The 17273-nt window shown below is 42.2% G+C and overlaps 1 protein-coding gene across 3 annotated transcripts in view; it reads right to left on the bottom strand.

Moving 5' to 3' along the window:
- LOC306875551 (calcium/calmodulin-dependent protein kinase type II delta 1 chain-like) overlaps positions 1 to 17273 on the bottom strand; it is a 136277-nt gene that overhangs the window by 71725 nt on the left and 47279 nt on the right. For all 3 annotated transcript variants that reach the window (XM_079426204.1, XM_079426203.1, XM_079426205.1), the window contains exon 5: positions 12004 to 12069. In XM_079426204.1, coding sequence (XP_079282330.1) covers positions 12004 to 12069 — 66 coding nt within the window. The remainder of the gene's footprint in view (positions 1 to 12003; positions 12070 to 17273) is intronic.

The following is a 17273-nucleotide window of genomic DNA, read 5'->3' on the forward strand; positions in this document are numbered from 1 at the left end:
GGGTAGGGGACCTGCACGCATTTTCGGTCGACGATTCGTGCCTAGAGTTCGGGCCGGCTGACTCCCAGGTAATCCTGAGGCCCCGGCCTGGCTACGTGCCCAAGGTTCCCACTACTCCCTTCAGGGACCAGGTGGTGAGCCTGCAAGCGCTGCCCTCGGAGGAGGCAGACCCAGCCCTTGCTTTGCTTTGTCCCATCCGAGCGCTAAGATGCTACGTTGACAGGACACAAAGCTTCAGGACCTCAGACCAGCTCTTTGTCTGTCACGGAGGCCGACAGAAGGGGAAGGCCGTCTCCAAGCAGAGGATGGCCCACTGGATAGTGGACGCCATCACCCTGGCTTATCAGGTACAGGGTGTGCCCTGCCCGTTCAGGTTGAGAGCTCACTCTACTAGAGCTGTTGCATCCTCCTGGGCTTTGGCTCGTGGCGCCTCGCTGGCAGATATTTGTAGAGCTGCGGGCTGGGCGACCCCTAACACGTTCGCTAGGTTCTATAGCCTTCGTGTGGAACCGGTTTCCTCCTGTGTTCTCACCTCAAACGGGTAGAAGCACTGAGAGGTTCCGTTTTCGGGTCGGCTTGCTAAAACTGCTCCAGAGAGTCCGTACTGTAGACCCTGTCGAGTTCCTCCGTCCCCTCGGCAGTCAGATGTGGCGGAGCATCTGACGCCAGGCCCTCACTCGCTGAATCCATGAGAACCGGTAGAGGGCTGGGTTCCATATGAAAGGCCTTTTGGACCCCATATGTGTATAGTCCACGGTATAGCCTGAGAGCCCGTGTTTCCCCGGCAGGTCTTCTGCCAATCTCCATGAGGTACAATTTCCTCTAATTCTCCATATGCGCCTAAGGTTGATCATATGTGTAATTGCTCCGAACCTCCTGCGGGAAGGGCGAGCTTCCGTAGCGTCCGGTTCCAACTGGAACGGGTACGTTTTCCCAGTGTTATCCAGTCTTACTGAGTGGGTAGTGCCATGGCAGCAGTAGCTGGTCTTCTGCGGTAGCCCTGACCTGCGCCAAAAAATAGGGGCTCAGGAGGCTTCCACAGGACACTGGAAGGGGCAGTACCCGTGGCCCTTTGGTAGGGATCCCAATTCGTCGGTCACCGACGTGACTCGGAGTGACCAACTGATAGGGAACGTCTCGGTTACGTATGTAACCCTCGTTCCCTGAAGAAGGGAACGGAGACGTCACGTCCCGTCGCCACGGCTGCTGTACCACCGCTGAGCGGCCGGGTCACCGGCTCGGCTCCTCAGCGAAAACCTGAATATGCGCTGCACCCGCTGCCTACTTATACTCACGCTGTGATTAGCGGCAGCTGGATGCAATAATCGCATGCCAATATCTATTGGCTTGTTTAGATACTCTCGTAGGGGATTGGTCTCTCTAAGCGAGATCCCAATTCGTCGGTCACCGACGTGACGTCTCCGTTCCCTTCTTCAGGGAACGAGGGTTACATACGTAACCGAGACGTTTTTGTTAATGTTTTGTTTGAATATCAGATATTCAATATCAAGATTAAATTAAAATTTTAAATACAGGAACTTGTCTAAGAAAAAACATGCAAAACACCTCGTCGTCACAGAATCTGACCAATGAGAATAAAGTGCATCGTCAACAAGGGTTTTGCAGCCATTTTGAGCAACTGCAGCTTCAGCAAAATGAGACCTGACCTAGGCGGCTGGTCTCATTTTGCTCTTGCGGTACTTTGATGGCACATGCGATCGTAAGGCGGCTGCAGCACCAGTCAAAGTCGGACAAATTTTCTAATCACAATGCATTGCTTTTGTCATGCAGCAGCCAATCTTTGCGGCTCCACGTGAAGTTGATCAAGCCTATTGTGTTCACTTTCTGTTTGCTCATTTTCCTTTGACTCAGTTTTACCATGCGTTTCATTGGCTCATCTAATTCACCTGTCCCTTGTTAATCAACCCATTAGTCCCCTCGTTTAGTTCTGGTATAAGTATTCCCTGTTTTGTTCAGTTCATTGTTCTGTCTCATCGGTGTATATGTAAGGTGTGCATTCAAGTTTGAACTTCATGTGCCTTCATCGTGTTTATCTGCACAGCCAGACCGTGACAATGACCAGACACTTTATTGCCCAGCCCTACTGTGAAGTAATAAACTTTTGTTTTGAAATATGTGTATGCTATCAAATATAGTTATATATTAGTAACTATATATTGCCCATCCATCGTCATCATTACCTCTCTTGTCTTGCTCTCCAAATCTCAATCCAGAAGTGGTTTTTGCTTGGGTGACTGTCAGCTTGACCCACTAAAATCACTGAGTTATGGGTTCTGACACCCGTTTTGCATTTCAATCAAAAAGGGCACAGTCACCATCAACACACATAAAAAAGACAGTCCTAAAGAGTCAAACGCACAGCCCCAACTACGCACATTTCTGAGTTGCTACATGCACAACCTTTGCTCTGAGGTCATCAGTTGTGTTATTACCCCTCAGCCCACTGCCACACACATATCTCGGTGTGTAGCTGTGTTTTGAGGGACCAGGTTAGGGTGAGCAGAGGAGGCTTCCAAATTTGGAACCCATGGTTTATTGTTTGTTTAAAGAACATTGCAGCAGGTTGGAGACTTAAGCCTGTTATACTAACCTTCAAGTCTCGATGTACAATGCCATTTAGGTGACAATGATTAACACTCTCTAGAATCTGCTGTATGCAATGACTGTGAGAAAGAGAGACACAGCGAGGAAGCCAAGGAAGAGAGATTGAACAGTGCAGCAAGCACAGTCAGAAAATAAATACAGCTGGCAAACAAACAATGCAAACAGAAAGCAAATTTAGCTTGGGCAGGAGCAAATACTGTACTTAAGTGAGTACTATGCTGTTGAAAATAGTTATAATTCTAAAAGATGGATTTAAATCAATATTTCACCCAGAAATAAAAATTGTCATTTTTAGCTTAACCTCATATCGATGCAAATCACTGTTGCAGAGATCACTGGGTCCAATGGTTTCCATGATCTTACTTGAGCTTATGATGCATTTCAGAAACAGTCTAGATCAGCTGTGATTCAGATTCTGACTGGTTTTGTGAATTGGATGAATTGATTAATTGACAAGATATGGGGGGGGGGGGGAACAAAATAAATCATGAATGCCTTATATAGTGGCAAGTTTCAGAGAACCCTTTGAAAATATCTGGATTTCTGCATTGATTACTCATAAAAATAGGTCATTATGCAGATTAAATTAGGAAGTAGGGGTTGCACAGGTACCCTGCCCTTTAACCCTCTGGGCCCGACAAACGCGAATACGTGTTTTGTGGCAGATTTCCTTGATATGGCAGAAATGAGCTTGAATTACTCTGCCATTTTTGATCGTTCAGATAAGAGCAATACACCATTCAAATCTGTAAGGGATTTGAATGGTGAATATACTTTATTTGTATACACTCATAATAACAACAACATGCTGTGATTTTGTAGAATAAAGAAAATAAACAGGGTGCGTTCTCTGTCATCTCTGTCTCTGTCACCTCTCTTCACAGACACGGAAATAAAACAACCAGAATCTCAGCGAAAACATGCCTCAAAGACAAGATAAATATATGTATAGGAAGCTTGAAATGTCTAATTTTAAATTAACCAATTCAAGTCGAAAACAAATAAAATAAAGTTTTTATGTAATCCGTATGAAAGTAAGGAGTGGTCCGGTTTCTCCTGTATCACCTCATTACAGCTAATGTGATCCCGCCTCTCATTGAGCGCTCTGTTCATATGGAAATGAACTGAGGTGAGCCAGGTAATCATGTACATGCCCCTGAGAAATGGCATAAAACGTCAAGCTTCATCATAGAATTACTTACTTTTTCTGCGCGTTTGCATGATGGCACGCTACAAGGGTGAAGAAGCACTTTGGATGGTTCTGGACAGTGACAAAGAAATTACATTCTCCTCAGAGGAAGAGTGCAACTCCGATGACGAACGTTTGTATTTTGAAGAACTATTTTATATCTAAATTTGGAAATTTCCAAACAGGCTATTGTCAGACTAAAATCAGCTATTCAGAGTAAAATTGGTTGAAATATGAATTATTATCTCCACAGGCTCTGAGATTTCTGCCCGCACAGGAACCTGGACCACAGCTAAGACCATGTGATGCACACACTCCCATGAGTCTATTCAAATTGTTTTTTTCTGAAACTGCTGTGTCCACTCTGTGTCAAAACACCAATGCCCAGGCTGCCAGGGCACGTGCAAAGGGCCATAAATATAAATGGACAGACGTCAGCATCAGTGAGCTGTACTGCTACATTGGGCTACTCTTCTACATGGCCTTGGTGAAGATGAGATCATCAGAGACTACTGGCGGCAGGACAGTCATGTCTCTGTTCCTTTTCCTGCCACAATCATGTCAAGGGACAGATACTGCACCATTTCATGGAATCTCCACGAGTCACCCAGATGCAGACCAGGGCAATGACAGAAAGAGGGGCACAGCTGAACACGACCGTCTTTTCAGGGTCAGACCCCTCATGGACACCATCCGGCTTGCATGTAAGGCCATCTATCATCCAAGAAAATTTTTTGCAGTGGATGAAAGAATGGTGGCATGCAAAGCAAACACAGGAATGACTCAGTACATGAAAGCCAAGCCAACCAGGTGGGGCTTCAAGTTGTTTGTTCTTGCAGACTCATCAAATGGATATACTTTAGATTTTGCTGTGTACACAGGAAAGAACCACTTTCCAACAGTCCATGGACTGTCATATGATTCTGTGACATCTCTGTTAGACCGTACAGTTTTGGGCTCTGGGTACCATGTTTACATGGATAATTTTGACACTAGTCCCAAGCTCCTAACAGACCTGTCTGCTTTGAAGTTTGGTGCATGCGGGACTTACAGAGACAACAGGAAGGATTGCCCTCGGAATGCAGCTAACTCACTCACCAAAAAATCTGTGAGGGGCTTCATCAGGTGGATTCGAGACAAACATCTTGTGTTTGTGAAGTGGATGGACACACGAGAGGTGTCTGTCTGTTCCACCATCCATGCTGCTTATACCGGAGACACTGTGCAGAGCAGGGTGAAAACAGAAAATGGATGGAGGATAAAGAGTTTTCCATGTCCTGCACCTGTGACTGCCTACAACCAGCACATGGGGGGCGTTGACCTGTCTGATCAGCTGTTACAGTACTACAGTACACAGCACAAAACAATGAAGTGGTACAGAAAGATCTTTCTACACTTCTTGGACATTGCTGCCACCAATGCTTTTATTGTACACAAAGAGCTTTATGGCACCATGAGCCACAATCAGTTTATGGAAGAACTAATGGCAGAGCTCTGTGGTGTGTCACAGAAAATACCACCAAAACAGACCAGTGTTCACCATGTGCCATTTCCAGGAGCTGAGCAGGCCTCAGATAACAGTGCTGGTCGCCGGACCTGTGTGCTTTGCAAAGCAAAGCATGGTAAGAGGCAGGACACTCCTTGTTAATGCCAGGCATGTGATGTTCACTTGTGTGTTCAGCTGAAAAGGAACTGTTTCCTAGAGTGGCACAAAGATGTATAGCGGTTCAATTCTGTGTACTACGTGAGAGAGTAGGTTATACATAGGGTGTAAGAGTGGGCTTCTAAAAACCTTACACCCTTTTTTTATCTTGCACTCTTCCTGTTTACACTTTTTATTTTTTTGCACTGTTTTTCCCTGATTGTGTCTTCTGTACCACCACATGTTTCATGTGTAAATTCAACTGCAGTATCCATATAAGATCATCTGTGTCCCTTTGTCCTCAATCCTGGACATTTTTTCAGAACTATTTGAGCAAGCAGGTTATACATAGGGTGTAAGAGTGGGCTTCTACAAACCTTACACCCTTTTTTTATCTTGCACTCTTCCCGTTTACACTTTTTTAATGTTTATTCTGTACCACTATATGTTTCATGTGTAAATTCAAGTATATGTCTTCAGTTATATGTAAAAGACAACTTTTTCAGTAGGTTTGCTATGTGTAGCTATATATATATATATAACTACAGGAGCGAGGTGAGCTGCCTGGCCGGGTGGTGCAGTGACAACAATCTCTCTCTGAATGTGGAGAAGACGAAGGAGATTGTTGTTGACTTCAGGAGAGTACACACTCAGCATGCCCCTCTGACCATCAACGGTGCGACTGTGGAGAGAGTGAGCAGGACCAAGTTCCTGGGTGTGCACATCACAGAAGACCTCTCCTGGACGAACAACACTATAGCACTGGCCAAGAAAGCACAGCAGCGTCTCTACTTCCTCCGCAAACTCAGAAGAGCCAGAGCCCCGGCCCCCATCATGTGCACCTTCTACAGAGGCACCATCGAGAGCATCCTAACCAGCTGAATCACTGTCTGGTATGGCGCTTTCAACGTGTCCTGCCGCAAGTCACTTCAGCGCATAGTGAGAGGGGCTGAGAAGATCGTTGGTGTCTCTCTCCCCTCCCTCCAGGACATTTACAGCACCCGTCTCACCCGCAAAGCCCTCTGCATTGCAGATGATCCCACCCACCCGACACACAGCTTCTTCAGTCTGCTGCCATCAGGGAGGAGACTGCGGAGTCTCCAGGCGAGGACCAGCAGACTGAAGGACAGCTTCATACATCAGGCTGTCAGGAAGCTGAACTCCCTCCCATCCTTGCCCACGCTCCCCTCTTTTACCCCATGCAACACTGAACTCTGACTCTATGAGCCCCCCCCAGCTCCCCACACCCCCAGGGCCTGCCCCCCCACCAACATAAAAACTGTGACCAGCACCTGTCACTTGTGCAGCATTGGACTGATCACTACCTCATCCAGCATTGACTGCAAACTACCTCTTCGGATAGTCTGATATAAGGACTGTTCTCCCTACTGACAAGCTCTTCTTGCACTACACATATATCTGCACAGTTTTGTTTTATTTAACTGGTTTGCACTCTATCTATTCTGCCATGCGCCTTATGCCACTTTATCTATTTCTTTATTTTTCTACAATGTCCTCATTTGTATAGCTGTATAGTTGTATGTACATATGTTTAAACTGTATTATCTGTATTTGAACGTGTTTAATGTTAACTGTATGCACCAAGGGTCTGAGAGTAACGCAATTTCAATTCTCTGTATGTATGTGCCGTACATGTGGAAGTATTGACAATAAAGCAGACTTGACATATATATATATATATATATATATATATATTATAGTCACCATGTTTGCTCTTTCTTTGTCAGATCATTGCGGTAATCACATCCATTTGTTTTCTCATGCAGTTTCCTGCCCCTGTTTTGGATATTGCACACACAATGTCTTAACTCTTCTGTTGTTGATTTGTTTGTTTGTTCCTAATAAACTGTTTTACTCCACTCACAAGTGAATCTCAAGTTATGTTATGTGTGTGTGTGTGTGTGTGTGTATATATATATATCTCTTTATATATCTTTATATTCTAAATAAACTACAAACCAAAAATATATAAATTTCTTTTTTCCTCACATTCTATCTTGTAGCAATACACCCGACTGAATGGCTCATTATGCAGCTCATTATGCGGGCCTTTGTCTTCTCAGGTGTGAATCACTGCATTGATAATGATAGTTCACGCCCTCTCGCATAGACCCTTTCTACTCAAAAAGTGACTTAGATATTTTAAATCAATATATTGTTTTCTCTGAATGAGTAAGATGATTTTCAGATCATTTTGAAGAAAAATTTCAAAATGCTACAAGACCCCGTTCTCAAAAGTCTTGTGAACAAATATTCTGTATGTGTTTTATGGCCTTATTTCAGTGACTTCAAAATTGTCATTTTTCACTAACCACGCATAAACGTTGCTTTCTCAAAAACACAATCATGTACATAAATGCTGCTAACATAATATTGTAGCCCAGTTTGTGCTGTTTACAGTGTTATTAGACTTTAGCCATTTATATTTTTATAAGCAACTGAAAAAAGCACAAATGTCAGGGCATGTCGAAAGTTCCCCAGGCCCCCAAAACACCCTCAGGGCCCAGAGGGTTAAAAAAAGGGCATGCAAAGCTTCTTTACTGACAAATCTGTTCTTCTCAAGAAAGATGGGGTAATAAATGGGTGTCAAACTTAGCTTGGGGAGGACCACAGTCCTGCAGAGTTAAGCTCCATCCTGCTCCAACACATTCACCTTCAGTTTTCAAGTAAAGCTGGCCGATTTTGAGCCGATTTCTGAGTCGTACAAGTCGTACAAGAGGGCCAAATTTCAGCTTTGTGTTCAAGGGGTAATGAGAGAAGATTATCCTTTCCCGATGATCGGACTGTATAGTGTGAACACATAAATCCTGAGCTTTGACTTTGCATGCAATTTACTAGTCCACACGTACACGGGTATTTTTATAAACACTGTTTTTCCTTCTTCCAGTTAAAAAAAAAAGTAAAAAATCTCCATCCACATGAAAATGCAAAATCATGCTACAAAGCACCGTCAAGAGCATACCAAACCAACAGGTGACGATATAATCTCAACCGTAAAGCCACGTTGGCCAATCAGAAGCCTGAAAAGTTTCCAGTAGGCGGAGATAACAGCGCATGCTCTGACATCACAAGCGAAAATCTCCGGTTTCGTTGTCTACATGATAACACTGCAACTGGAGTTTATGAAAATCTTCACCTTGGCAAGAGTTTTCAAAAAGGTTCGGTTTCAGTGACCTGGTGCTGCATTTGCGTGTGGATGAATGGCCAAACTGCATAGAAAAAGCTGCGGTTGTAAAAAAAAAAGAAAAAAAAAAAAAAAAAAAAAAACACATTCGTGTTGATAGGGCCTGAGAGTTGGTATTTAACAAAAAACACTGCTGAAATTACAGAGTGTATGTCCAGCGTAATTCTGAAGACCCTGATTAAAACTCTGGAAGTCATAATTCATGTGCCCACTGTCAGAGAAAAAAAACACCGAACAAGAATATTGTTCATCTAAGGACAACACGTTGGAAACCACTGCTGCCAAAAATGCTGAGACATGTGTTGCGTTTTCCGAAGACCACTTGGATGTTCCATTGTGCTTCTGGGAACATGTTCTGCGGGCAGTTGAGAAAAAAGTAGATTTTTTTTTATTATTCAAAGGAAAACTGGCCCTGCACATCCATACCAAAACCTCAACCCAACTGGGAAGAATGGCTGAAGGAACATCATGATTTAGTGCTGCTTTACTGCCTCAAGGCCTGGACTCTGCATGTTTACTTAGTGAAATGTGAAAAGTACTATTTCTTTGTGTTATCAGTTTTATTTTATTGTGTTTGTCTCTAATTTTGAGTTAAACAGCTAAAACATCCAGATGTTTTCAAAGGATTCAGATCTTATCATTGCCACTGTATGATCTCGCATGAATGGCCAAGAAGAGTAGAGGAGTAAATAAACACCTTGGTGGTTGTATTATTTCAGAAGAACTGGGATACTAAGTCATCTAGACTACATTTATGATACTTCTATGATGCATTTGTGTTCTTTTTGCAGCTTGAATACTTCAGTCTTTGTTCATTGTAATTTCACAGAAAAGAACACAGTAAAAGTCTTAATTTCTCAGTCTGTGTTACATAGATGAGTCAAATGGGGTTGGAATGACAATTTTCATTTTTGGGTGAACTATTCTTTTACAAATAATAATAAAAATATCACAGAAGCACACACACACAAAAAAAAACAAGCTTAAACAACCCAAATTAAGATAACACCTTCAGCAAATAAGCAGCATACAAAGAAAATCATTTAAATTTTAAGCAGAAAAAAACCCCACAGACAGACATTACAAATACAAATATATTGGAAGACATATTGCAGTACAGACACTTTTTTAAATTTCTTCTCACAGTTGGGTTTAAATGTTAGAAAATGTTTATGATACATGAGCAATATAACTAATTTTGCTCATCCACTGGTTCTGTGATAAGGTTACAGATATTACTGCCCCCATAACTGACTGAGAAAAATAACCATATCATGCTCACACAGACCATGATAATAAAATATGGTTCTTCTGTTTTGTGAACTACGAGACTTGCACTTTACATTTTTTAAGTGATTGGTATGTGTGGAATGTTCTGGCTTTCTTGTAAGTTAAGCACTTACCACAGAAAATAGTTCGACTTTATGGTCAGTTTGAAAAAAAGATAAGAACGCGTTTACAATAATGCACTTACAATGGAGGTCTATAAAGCAAAGTTTTCTAGAGAGTTTAAAGTATAACTGAATATAATTCACTAATTCCTCTGCTCTGTGTGTTATTTGAGCTGAAGTTCTCAACTTTTTTTCAGTGGTTTACTTTGCTAGACAGAATAATTTCTCAACGTGTTACTGATCTAATGTAGTTTTCACAGCAAATCAATGCTGTTACAAGAAGGAAGCATGTGCAGAAGATTAAACAGGGTAAGAACAGGGTCAGTAAACAGACAGCAGTCAAAACTGTGAAATGTAATGCAGCCCATACAAACAAATCCAAAACAGTAAAAGAGCGAAAATGGGGAAAACAGCAAGGCTCAAGATAACACTAAATACTAGTGTTGTCAAAAGACCCAGTACTTCGGTACCAAGTCGGTACTAAAAAAATGAAAACGTTACGGTACCAGGTTTTTTTAAGTACTGGTGGTACCGAGTACTACCCGGTCAACCTGGTACTTGACGCGTACGGCCCTATGAATTCCGCGATGCAGAAAACGCGGATGGAATCTCGAAATTGAGTTATAAAAACGGAATTTACAGTTTAGCACGGAATGTCACGGAGTTTGTCAAAGTTTGGATGAATTAATCAAAAGTAGGTTATTACACTTAAATCAAAATCGCGACATGGACTAGTATCTGCAAATATTAAGCCGCAAAAGTCGATTCAGATATGAATCCTGCAGTCCCACACGTTCTGCGAGTCTCTGTGTGAATGAATGAATGTTTTTTTCACTACATACACTGAAGCGCGCCTGACACTCACGGTGATTTCATCATCTGCCGTCTCAATGAGGACATAAATACATAAACAACATCTCCAGAACTGCTCTGAGAGTCACTTCACGAGCATTTTACTGTTTCATTTGAGTAAAACCAGCGTCATATCATATAGCTACACACAGAAATGTAAAGGTATTCACGGCAACCCGTCAAAATAAAAGTTTATCTCAAAGACATTGTGCCAGAAATATATTACTATTAGTACAATGTATGTGAGACCATTACTACGGTTGAAAAAAATTATAAATCTTTATTTTTAAAGAGATAATCACACAATATTTCTTCCATATTTTAATTTTAATAGTAAATCCCCTTTATTTGCCAAAAAAAAATAAATGTGTTTAAATTTCATTAATTAAAAGACTAATTACATTTGGGTGAAACGTGTTTACTGTTTTTCATACTTTATTACTTGCGGAAAAACTTGAAACACAATTTTATAGTATATAAAGAATGTATATTCAAAAGTATAAAGAATGGCATTGATTTTTGTACATTTTATTTTTGTTTGACTTTATTAATAAAAATAGTGTGTTTTTTAATTAGCATGTTTTTGTGTTTTGCTTTGGTACCGAGAACCGTGGATTTTCACTGGTACTGAATTACTGAAATTTTGGTACCGTGACAACACTACTAAATACAATTCAGAAAAGAACATTCAGAATTGTCAACATAAACAATAAACAAGACTATTCAAAGAAGCAGTGCAAGGCTGGGCTATATAAGAAGTTTACTAATGAGGGGATGAGATACAGGTGTGAAGGAAACTCAGAATTTAGTATTCTGGTGATGGATCCCTCATTTGGTGGGAGAAGGAAATGACAGGTGCAGAAGCCTTGCCCCATAAACTTCCACTGTAAGTCCATTATTGTTGACAAAAATATCACAAAATAATGTTCTCTGATAATTGAAAACACACCACAGATGTTGTCTATAGAGCTTCATATATTATATGCTTTATATTATAGTTTAGTGTGTTATTTGTTTAAGCTAACTGAGTGGTGTATTTAATTCATGCATTCTAATGAGTGGGTTTTAAAGGGGTTTACATTTGGATACAAGCACTAACCTGGCATCGGCCTCACTGTAGTACTCTCTGGCAACAATATCTTCAAACAGCTCCCCTCCTGTGACTCTGAAAAGGTTCACATTCAGAGTCAATACATCAAACAGTCTAATTGCAGCACCTTTAATAAACAGTAATTTCTGATTTACATGTTCATCTTGGCATAACATTATGAGTGATGAGAATGCAAGAGTGTATATACAGTAGTGCAGTCAAACGATTAATCGCATGCAAAATTAAAGTTTGTTTGCATAATATATGTGTGTGTTTTGTGTATATTTATGTATTTATAAATACACACAAATACAGTATATATTTTGAAAATATGTACATGTATTTACATGTCTATATTTATATTCATATAAATTATATTATAAATAAATGTAATATATATATATATATATATAAAATTCTGAAATATATACACATGCATACATAATAAACATACACAGTACACATACACAGTTGCCTTAATTTTAAGTTGGCTCAACTTTGTTTTTGTTTTTACAGTGCACTAATATACAGTATACCTGTATTGTGTTTACACACACATGTTGGTTTTTGTGGTTTATGGGGACTCTCCATAGGCGTAATGGTTTTTAAACTGTGTGTGCTATTGCCCTACACCAACGATACACCTAAACTTAGCCCTCACAGGAGACTTTGTGCATTTTTAGATAAAAAAAAAAAAAACACCATTTAGTATGTTTTTTAAGCCTTTTGAATTACGGGGACATAGGCAGTGTCCTCATAAACCACCTCCATATTGTAATACCTCTGTCATACCCATGTAATTATACAAATTTGTGTCCTCATAAACCACATAAACACACACACACACACACACATATATATATATATATATATATATATATATATATATACACACTCCCCTCCAAAAGTATTGGGACAGTGAGGCCAATTCCTTTATTTTTGCTGTAGACTGAAAACATTTGGGTTTGACATCAAAAGATGAATATCAGACAAGAGATTTATATGCCGGCTTTTATTTCCAGGTATTTACATCTGTATCTGACACACAACTTAGAAGATATCACCTTTTGTTTGAACCCACCCATTTGTCATGTGAGCAAAATTATTGGAACAGATAGAATTAACATAGATTAAAGTGAAAAAGACTTCATATTTAGTTGCAGATCCTTTGCTTTCAATAACTGCAAGCCTGTGACCCACTGACATCACCAAACTTTTGCATTCTTCTTTTGTGATGCTTTTCCAGGCTTTCCTCTTTCAGTTGTTGTTGTTTGTTTTGGGGGTTACCCCCTTCAGTCTCCTCTTTAGCAGGTTAAAGGCATGCTCTATAGGGTTTAAGTCTGGAGATTGACTTGGCCAGTCTAAAACCTTCCACTTCTTGCCCCTGATGAACTGCTTTGTTGTTTTGGCAGTGTGTTTTGGGTCATTATCTTGCTGCATGATGAAGGATCTCGGTGTAGCCTCTTTACTTGTGATCATGAAGTCTTCTGCGAACAGTAGATTCTTCACTCCTGCCCTCTGGAGTAGGGGTCGACCGATTATCGGCCTGGCCGATTATTGGCACCGATATTAAGCATTTTTATGATAATCGGCATCGGTCATTTTCAAAACCGATGTGCCGATAAAATTATTTAATTTTGATACGCGCTATTTGGCTCTGATGCAGCCTGTCGGAACTCACCACTCTGTGGCCTAGAGTAGTCTCCGCCCACCGCGCATCTGATTTGTTGAGAGTCAGGAGTCCGACCAATCAACGTGGAAGACTAAAGGCGCTCTCACACCGAAAGTGCTTGCTAACTGATGCTGCTTCATCACGCATCAGTTCTCTCTCAAAGCCAGCAGCAGACGTTGCTCAAGTTGCAATAAATTACAATCCACTACACTGAAGTTGTAAAAACCTCAATATTATCTATTTATGGTTTCCGAGATGGGGGAAACGCAGGGGCAATCGCGGAATCCAGTCATATGGAATTTACTGTATAACGCGGAGTCACGGAATTAGTCAAAGTTTGGATGAATTAATCAAAAGTAGGTCAGTACACTTAAATCGACTCATGATATGGACTATCTGTAAACATTAAACTGCAAAAAGACTATTTAAATATGAATTCTGCATGTTCGGCGTGTCTCTGTATATGTGAATGGCACAGACGCGCGGTTTTGACACACACACACACACACACTGAAGTGCGCGACGCTCGCAGTGTATTCCGCATCTGCCATGTCACTAAATGAGGACATAAATACATGAACATCATCCCCAGAACTGCTCTGAGAGTTACTTCATGAGCATTTGACTGTTTCGTTTGAGTAAAACGATCGTCATATCATAAACTTCATAAACAGAAACTTAAGAGGTCCTCATGGCAACCCGTCAAAATAAAAGTTCGGTTTATTTACTAATGCTACTACAATTATTACAACTTTTGTTTAAAAGAACAATCACACAATACGCTATTTCTTACATGTTTTAATTTTAATAGTAAACACATTTGTTTGACAAAAAATAGTTTAACTCTCATTTGATTAAAAGATAAATTAAATTAATGTTTTATGCCTTCATTTGCACTGCTCTGTAAATGAAAACTAATGGAAATTACTGTCACATAGGCCAAGACTAAGATACTGTCACATAGGCCAAGATTAAAATACTGTCACATAGGCCAAGATTGTGATGACGGAAATTGGGACATTTCAATAGGCTATTGAACCAAGTGAGCCTATAACAGGCTATTAGTGTTATAGTTTCATTAAAATAGTTGCGGTCTTCTTCACAACTTCTACAATGGAGCTATGATGACAATTAAATTATTACACTTATTATATACATTGCGCTTTTTAAATTAATCAACTGATGTGCATTAGATGATGAATTGAATAGTCCCCTCTTGTAGGTTATGATTTAGTCAACCGAAAATAATTAATGAAGAATTATGAGAGGTTATGCTACTACACATACATTTCTAACATGTAAATTATTGAAGCCAAATACTTACATTTCCCCAAGCTGTTTAGCTGTAGTATTTATTATTCATAGGCTTAATCATGAAGCATGCAGTGGCCCCACTTTTAACTCTCTCTTTATATATTACCCTTATTGTAGATGGATGCATGGAGGAAGACAAGAGTAAGAAGTGCAACCAACACTAGGGAAGGCCGTTTTTGTCAGAGCCCTTGTTATTCTTAATTTAGACATTCATTTTCATTTTTACACCAGACATATATATCGGTTCAATATATCGGTTATCTGTCTACTTGGTCTGTAATAATCGGTATCGGCATCGGCCCTGAAAAACACATATCGGTCGACCCCTACTCTGGAGGTTGCTGCTGATCTCACTTACAGTTGTTTTAGGGTCTTTCCTGACAGCTCTCACAATGTTTCTGTCGTCAACTGCAGTTGTTTTCCTTGGTCTATCTGTTTGATGTCTGTTACTTAGTACATCAGTGGCTTCTTTCTTCTTCAGGACATTCCAAATGGTTGAAATGGCTATGGCCAATGTGTGTGCAATGGCTCTGATTGATTTTTCTTCTCTCAGCTTCACAATTGCTTGTTTTTCACCCATAGACTGCTCTCTGGTTTTCATGTTGGTTACACCTCTTAACTATATAAATGCAGTTTGAACAGGCAAAACCCAAACCTGAAACTGAGCGTAGAACGTCTCGGTTACGTACGTAACCCTCGTTCCCTGATGGAGGGAACGGAGACGTTATGTCGTGACGACATTAGGGGATTTACTTGGAAGCCCCGACTGCCTCTGATAAGAGAAAACGCCAATGAAATTTGGCTAGTGGATTTTGCATACCTGAGCCACTCCCCGTGCATACGGGTATAAAAGGGCGACAGGTGCATCCACTCATCAGGTTTTCCGCTGAGGAGCCGAGAACGTGTCCCTGGCAACCAGCGATGGTTCGAGATTGTGGCATGGGGACATAACGTCTCCGTTCCCTCCATCAGGGAACGAGGGTTACGTACGTAACCGAGACGTTCCCTATCTGTCGGTCACTACGAGTTATGTCGTGACGACATTAGGGGTCTATGGAAAGCGCCACAACCTGAACCCCGTCACGACCTTGTGGCATGCAGATGTTGACAAGCTAGCGCGTGACAGACAAATGCGTTGCGAAGGTCGCAACCTTCCCGTCGCCCCAGCGCAAATTCGCTAACCTTGGTGCCCGCAGGGACCACTGAGTACATTGCTGCTGGAGATAGCCAAGCCGCTGTTCCTTTCCCCAGAAATCGGAAGGGATTTCGACCTTCTATGAAAGATTGCTTCAAGTCTTTCCTGTTTGTTGTTACAGCCCGGCAGTAACGACGGGGAAGCGAGCCTTCCGGAGAAGGGCGCTACGGAGGCCACACCCTGCCCGAAGGGAGGTAACGTGTGGAGACACTGGTATGGACTGGCCCAAGCCTGGGGCAGTGCTACATACGCCTGGACCCTGGGGCAGATCCTACCTAGGAGAAGGGAGGAAGGCTGCCAGCAGGGCCTGACAGAGCTCTGTCAAAGGGAAGACACGGGTTTACCATGAGGGAAACCGTACCGTGGATGAATACACGTGTGGGATCACCCGAAGGGAATCAGGCCGCACGGGCACCTAGCCGAGTACAGGGGCTGACCGGAGACCCGGGCAAGCTAACACCGGTACTGGGCCTGGCGTCAGACTGCTCCGCCCAGCCTGACTGCCGGGGGTGCTGGAGGAACTCCGCCAGGGTTCGCCGTTCGGGGAACTAACTGGAGGAGAGAATAGGCGCTCGTATCCCCGGGTAAGGGGGAATGGCGCAGCAAGCGTGACACCGGCCAACTCTTCCCGCCACTTACCTGTTACCCAACACACGGGAAGAGACTGGCTCAACGCGGAGACTGTAAAATCTCGCGAAGGTGTTCGGTGTCGCCCAGCCCGCAGCTCTACAGATGTCTGCCAAAGAGGCGCCGTGCGCCAGCGCATAGGAGGAGGCAACACTCCGTGTGGAGTGAGCCCTCACCCCGAGGGGGCACGGCTCGCCTTGGGATTGGTACGCCAAGGCGATGGCATCCACTATCCAGTGGGCCAACCTCTGCTTGGAGACAGCCTTCCCTTTCTGCTGACCTCCGTGGCAGACAAAGAGCTGCTCGGAGCTTCTGAAGCTCCGGGTGCGGTCCACGTATATGCGCAGCGCTCTTACGGGACACAGCAACGCCAAGGCTGGGTCTGCCTCCTCCGAGGGCAGTGCTTGCAGGTTCACCACCTGATCGCGGAAGGGCGTGGTGGGAACCTTGGGCACGTATCCAGGCCGGGGT

Source organism: Barbus barbus, assembly GCF_936440315.1.
Source record: "Barbus barbus genome assembly, chromosome: 1".
In the NCBI taxonomy this organism is placed as follows: domain Eukaryota; kingdom Metazoa; phylum Chordata; class Actinopteri; order Cypriniformes; family Cyprinidae; genus Barbus; species Barbus barbus.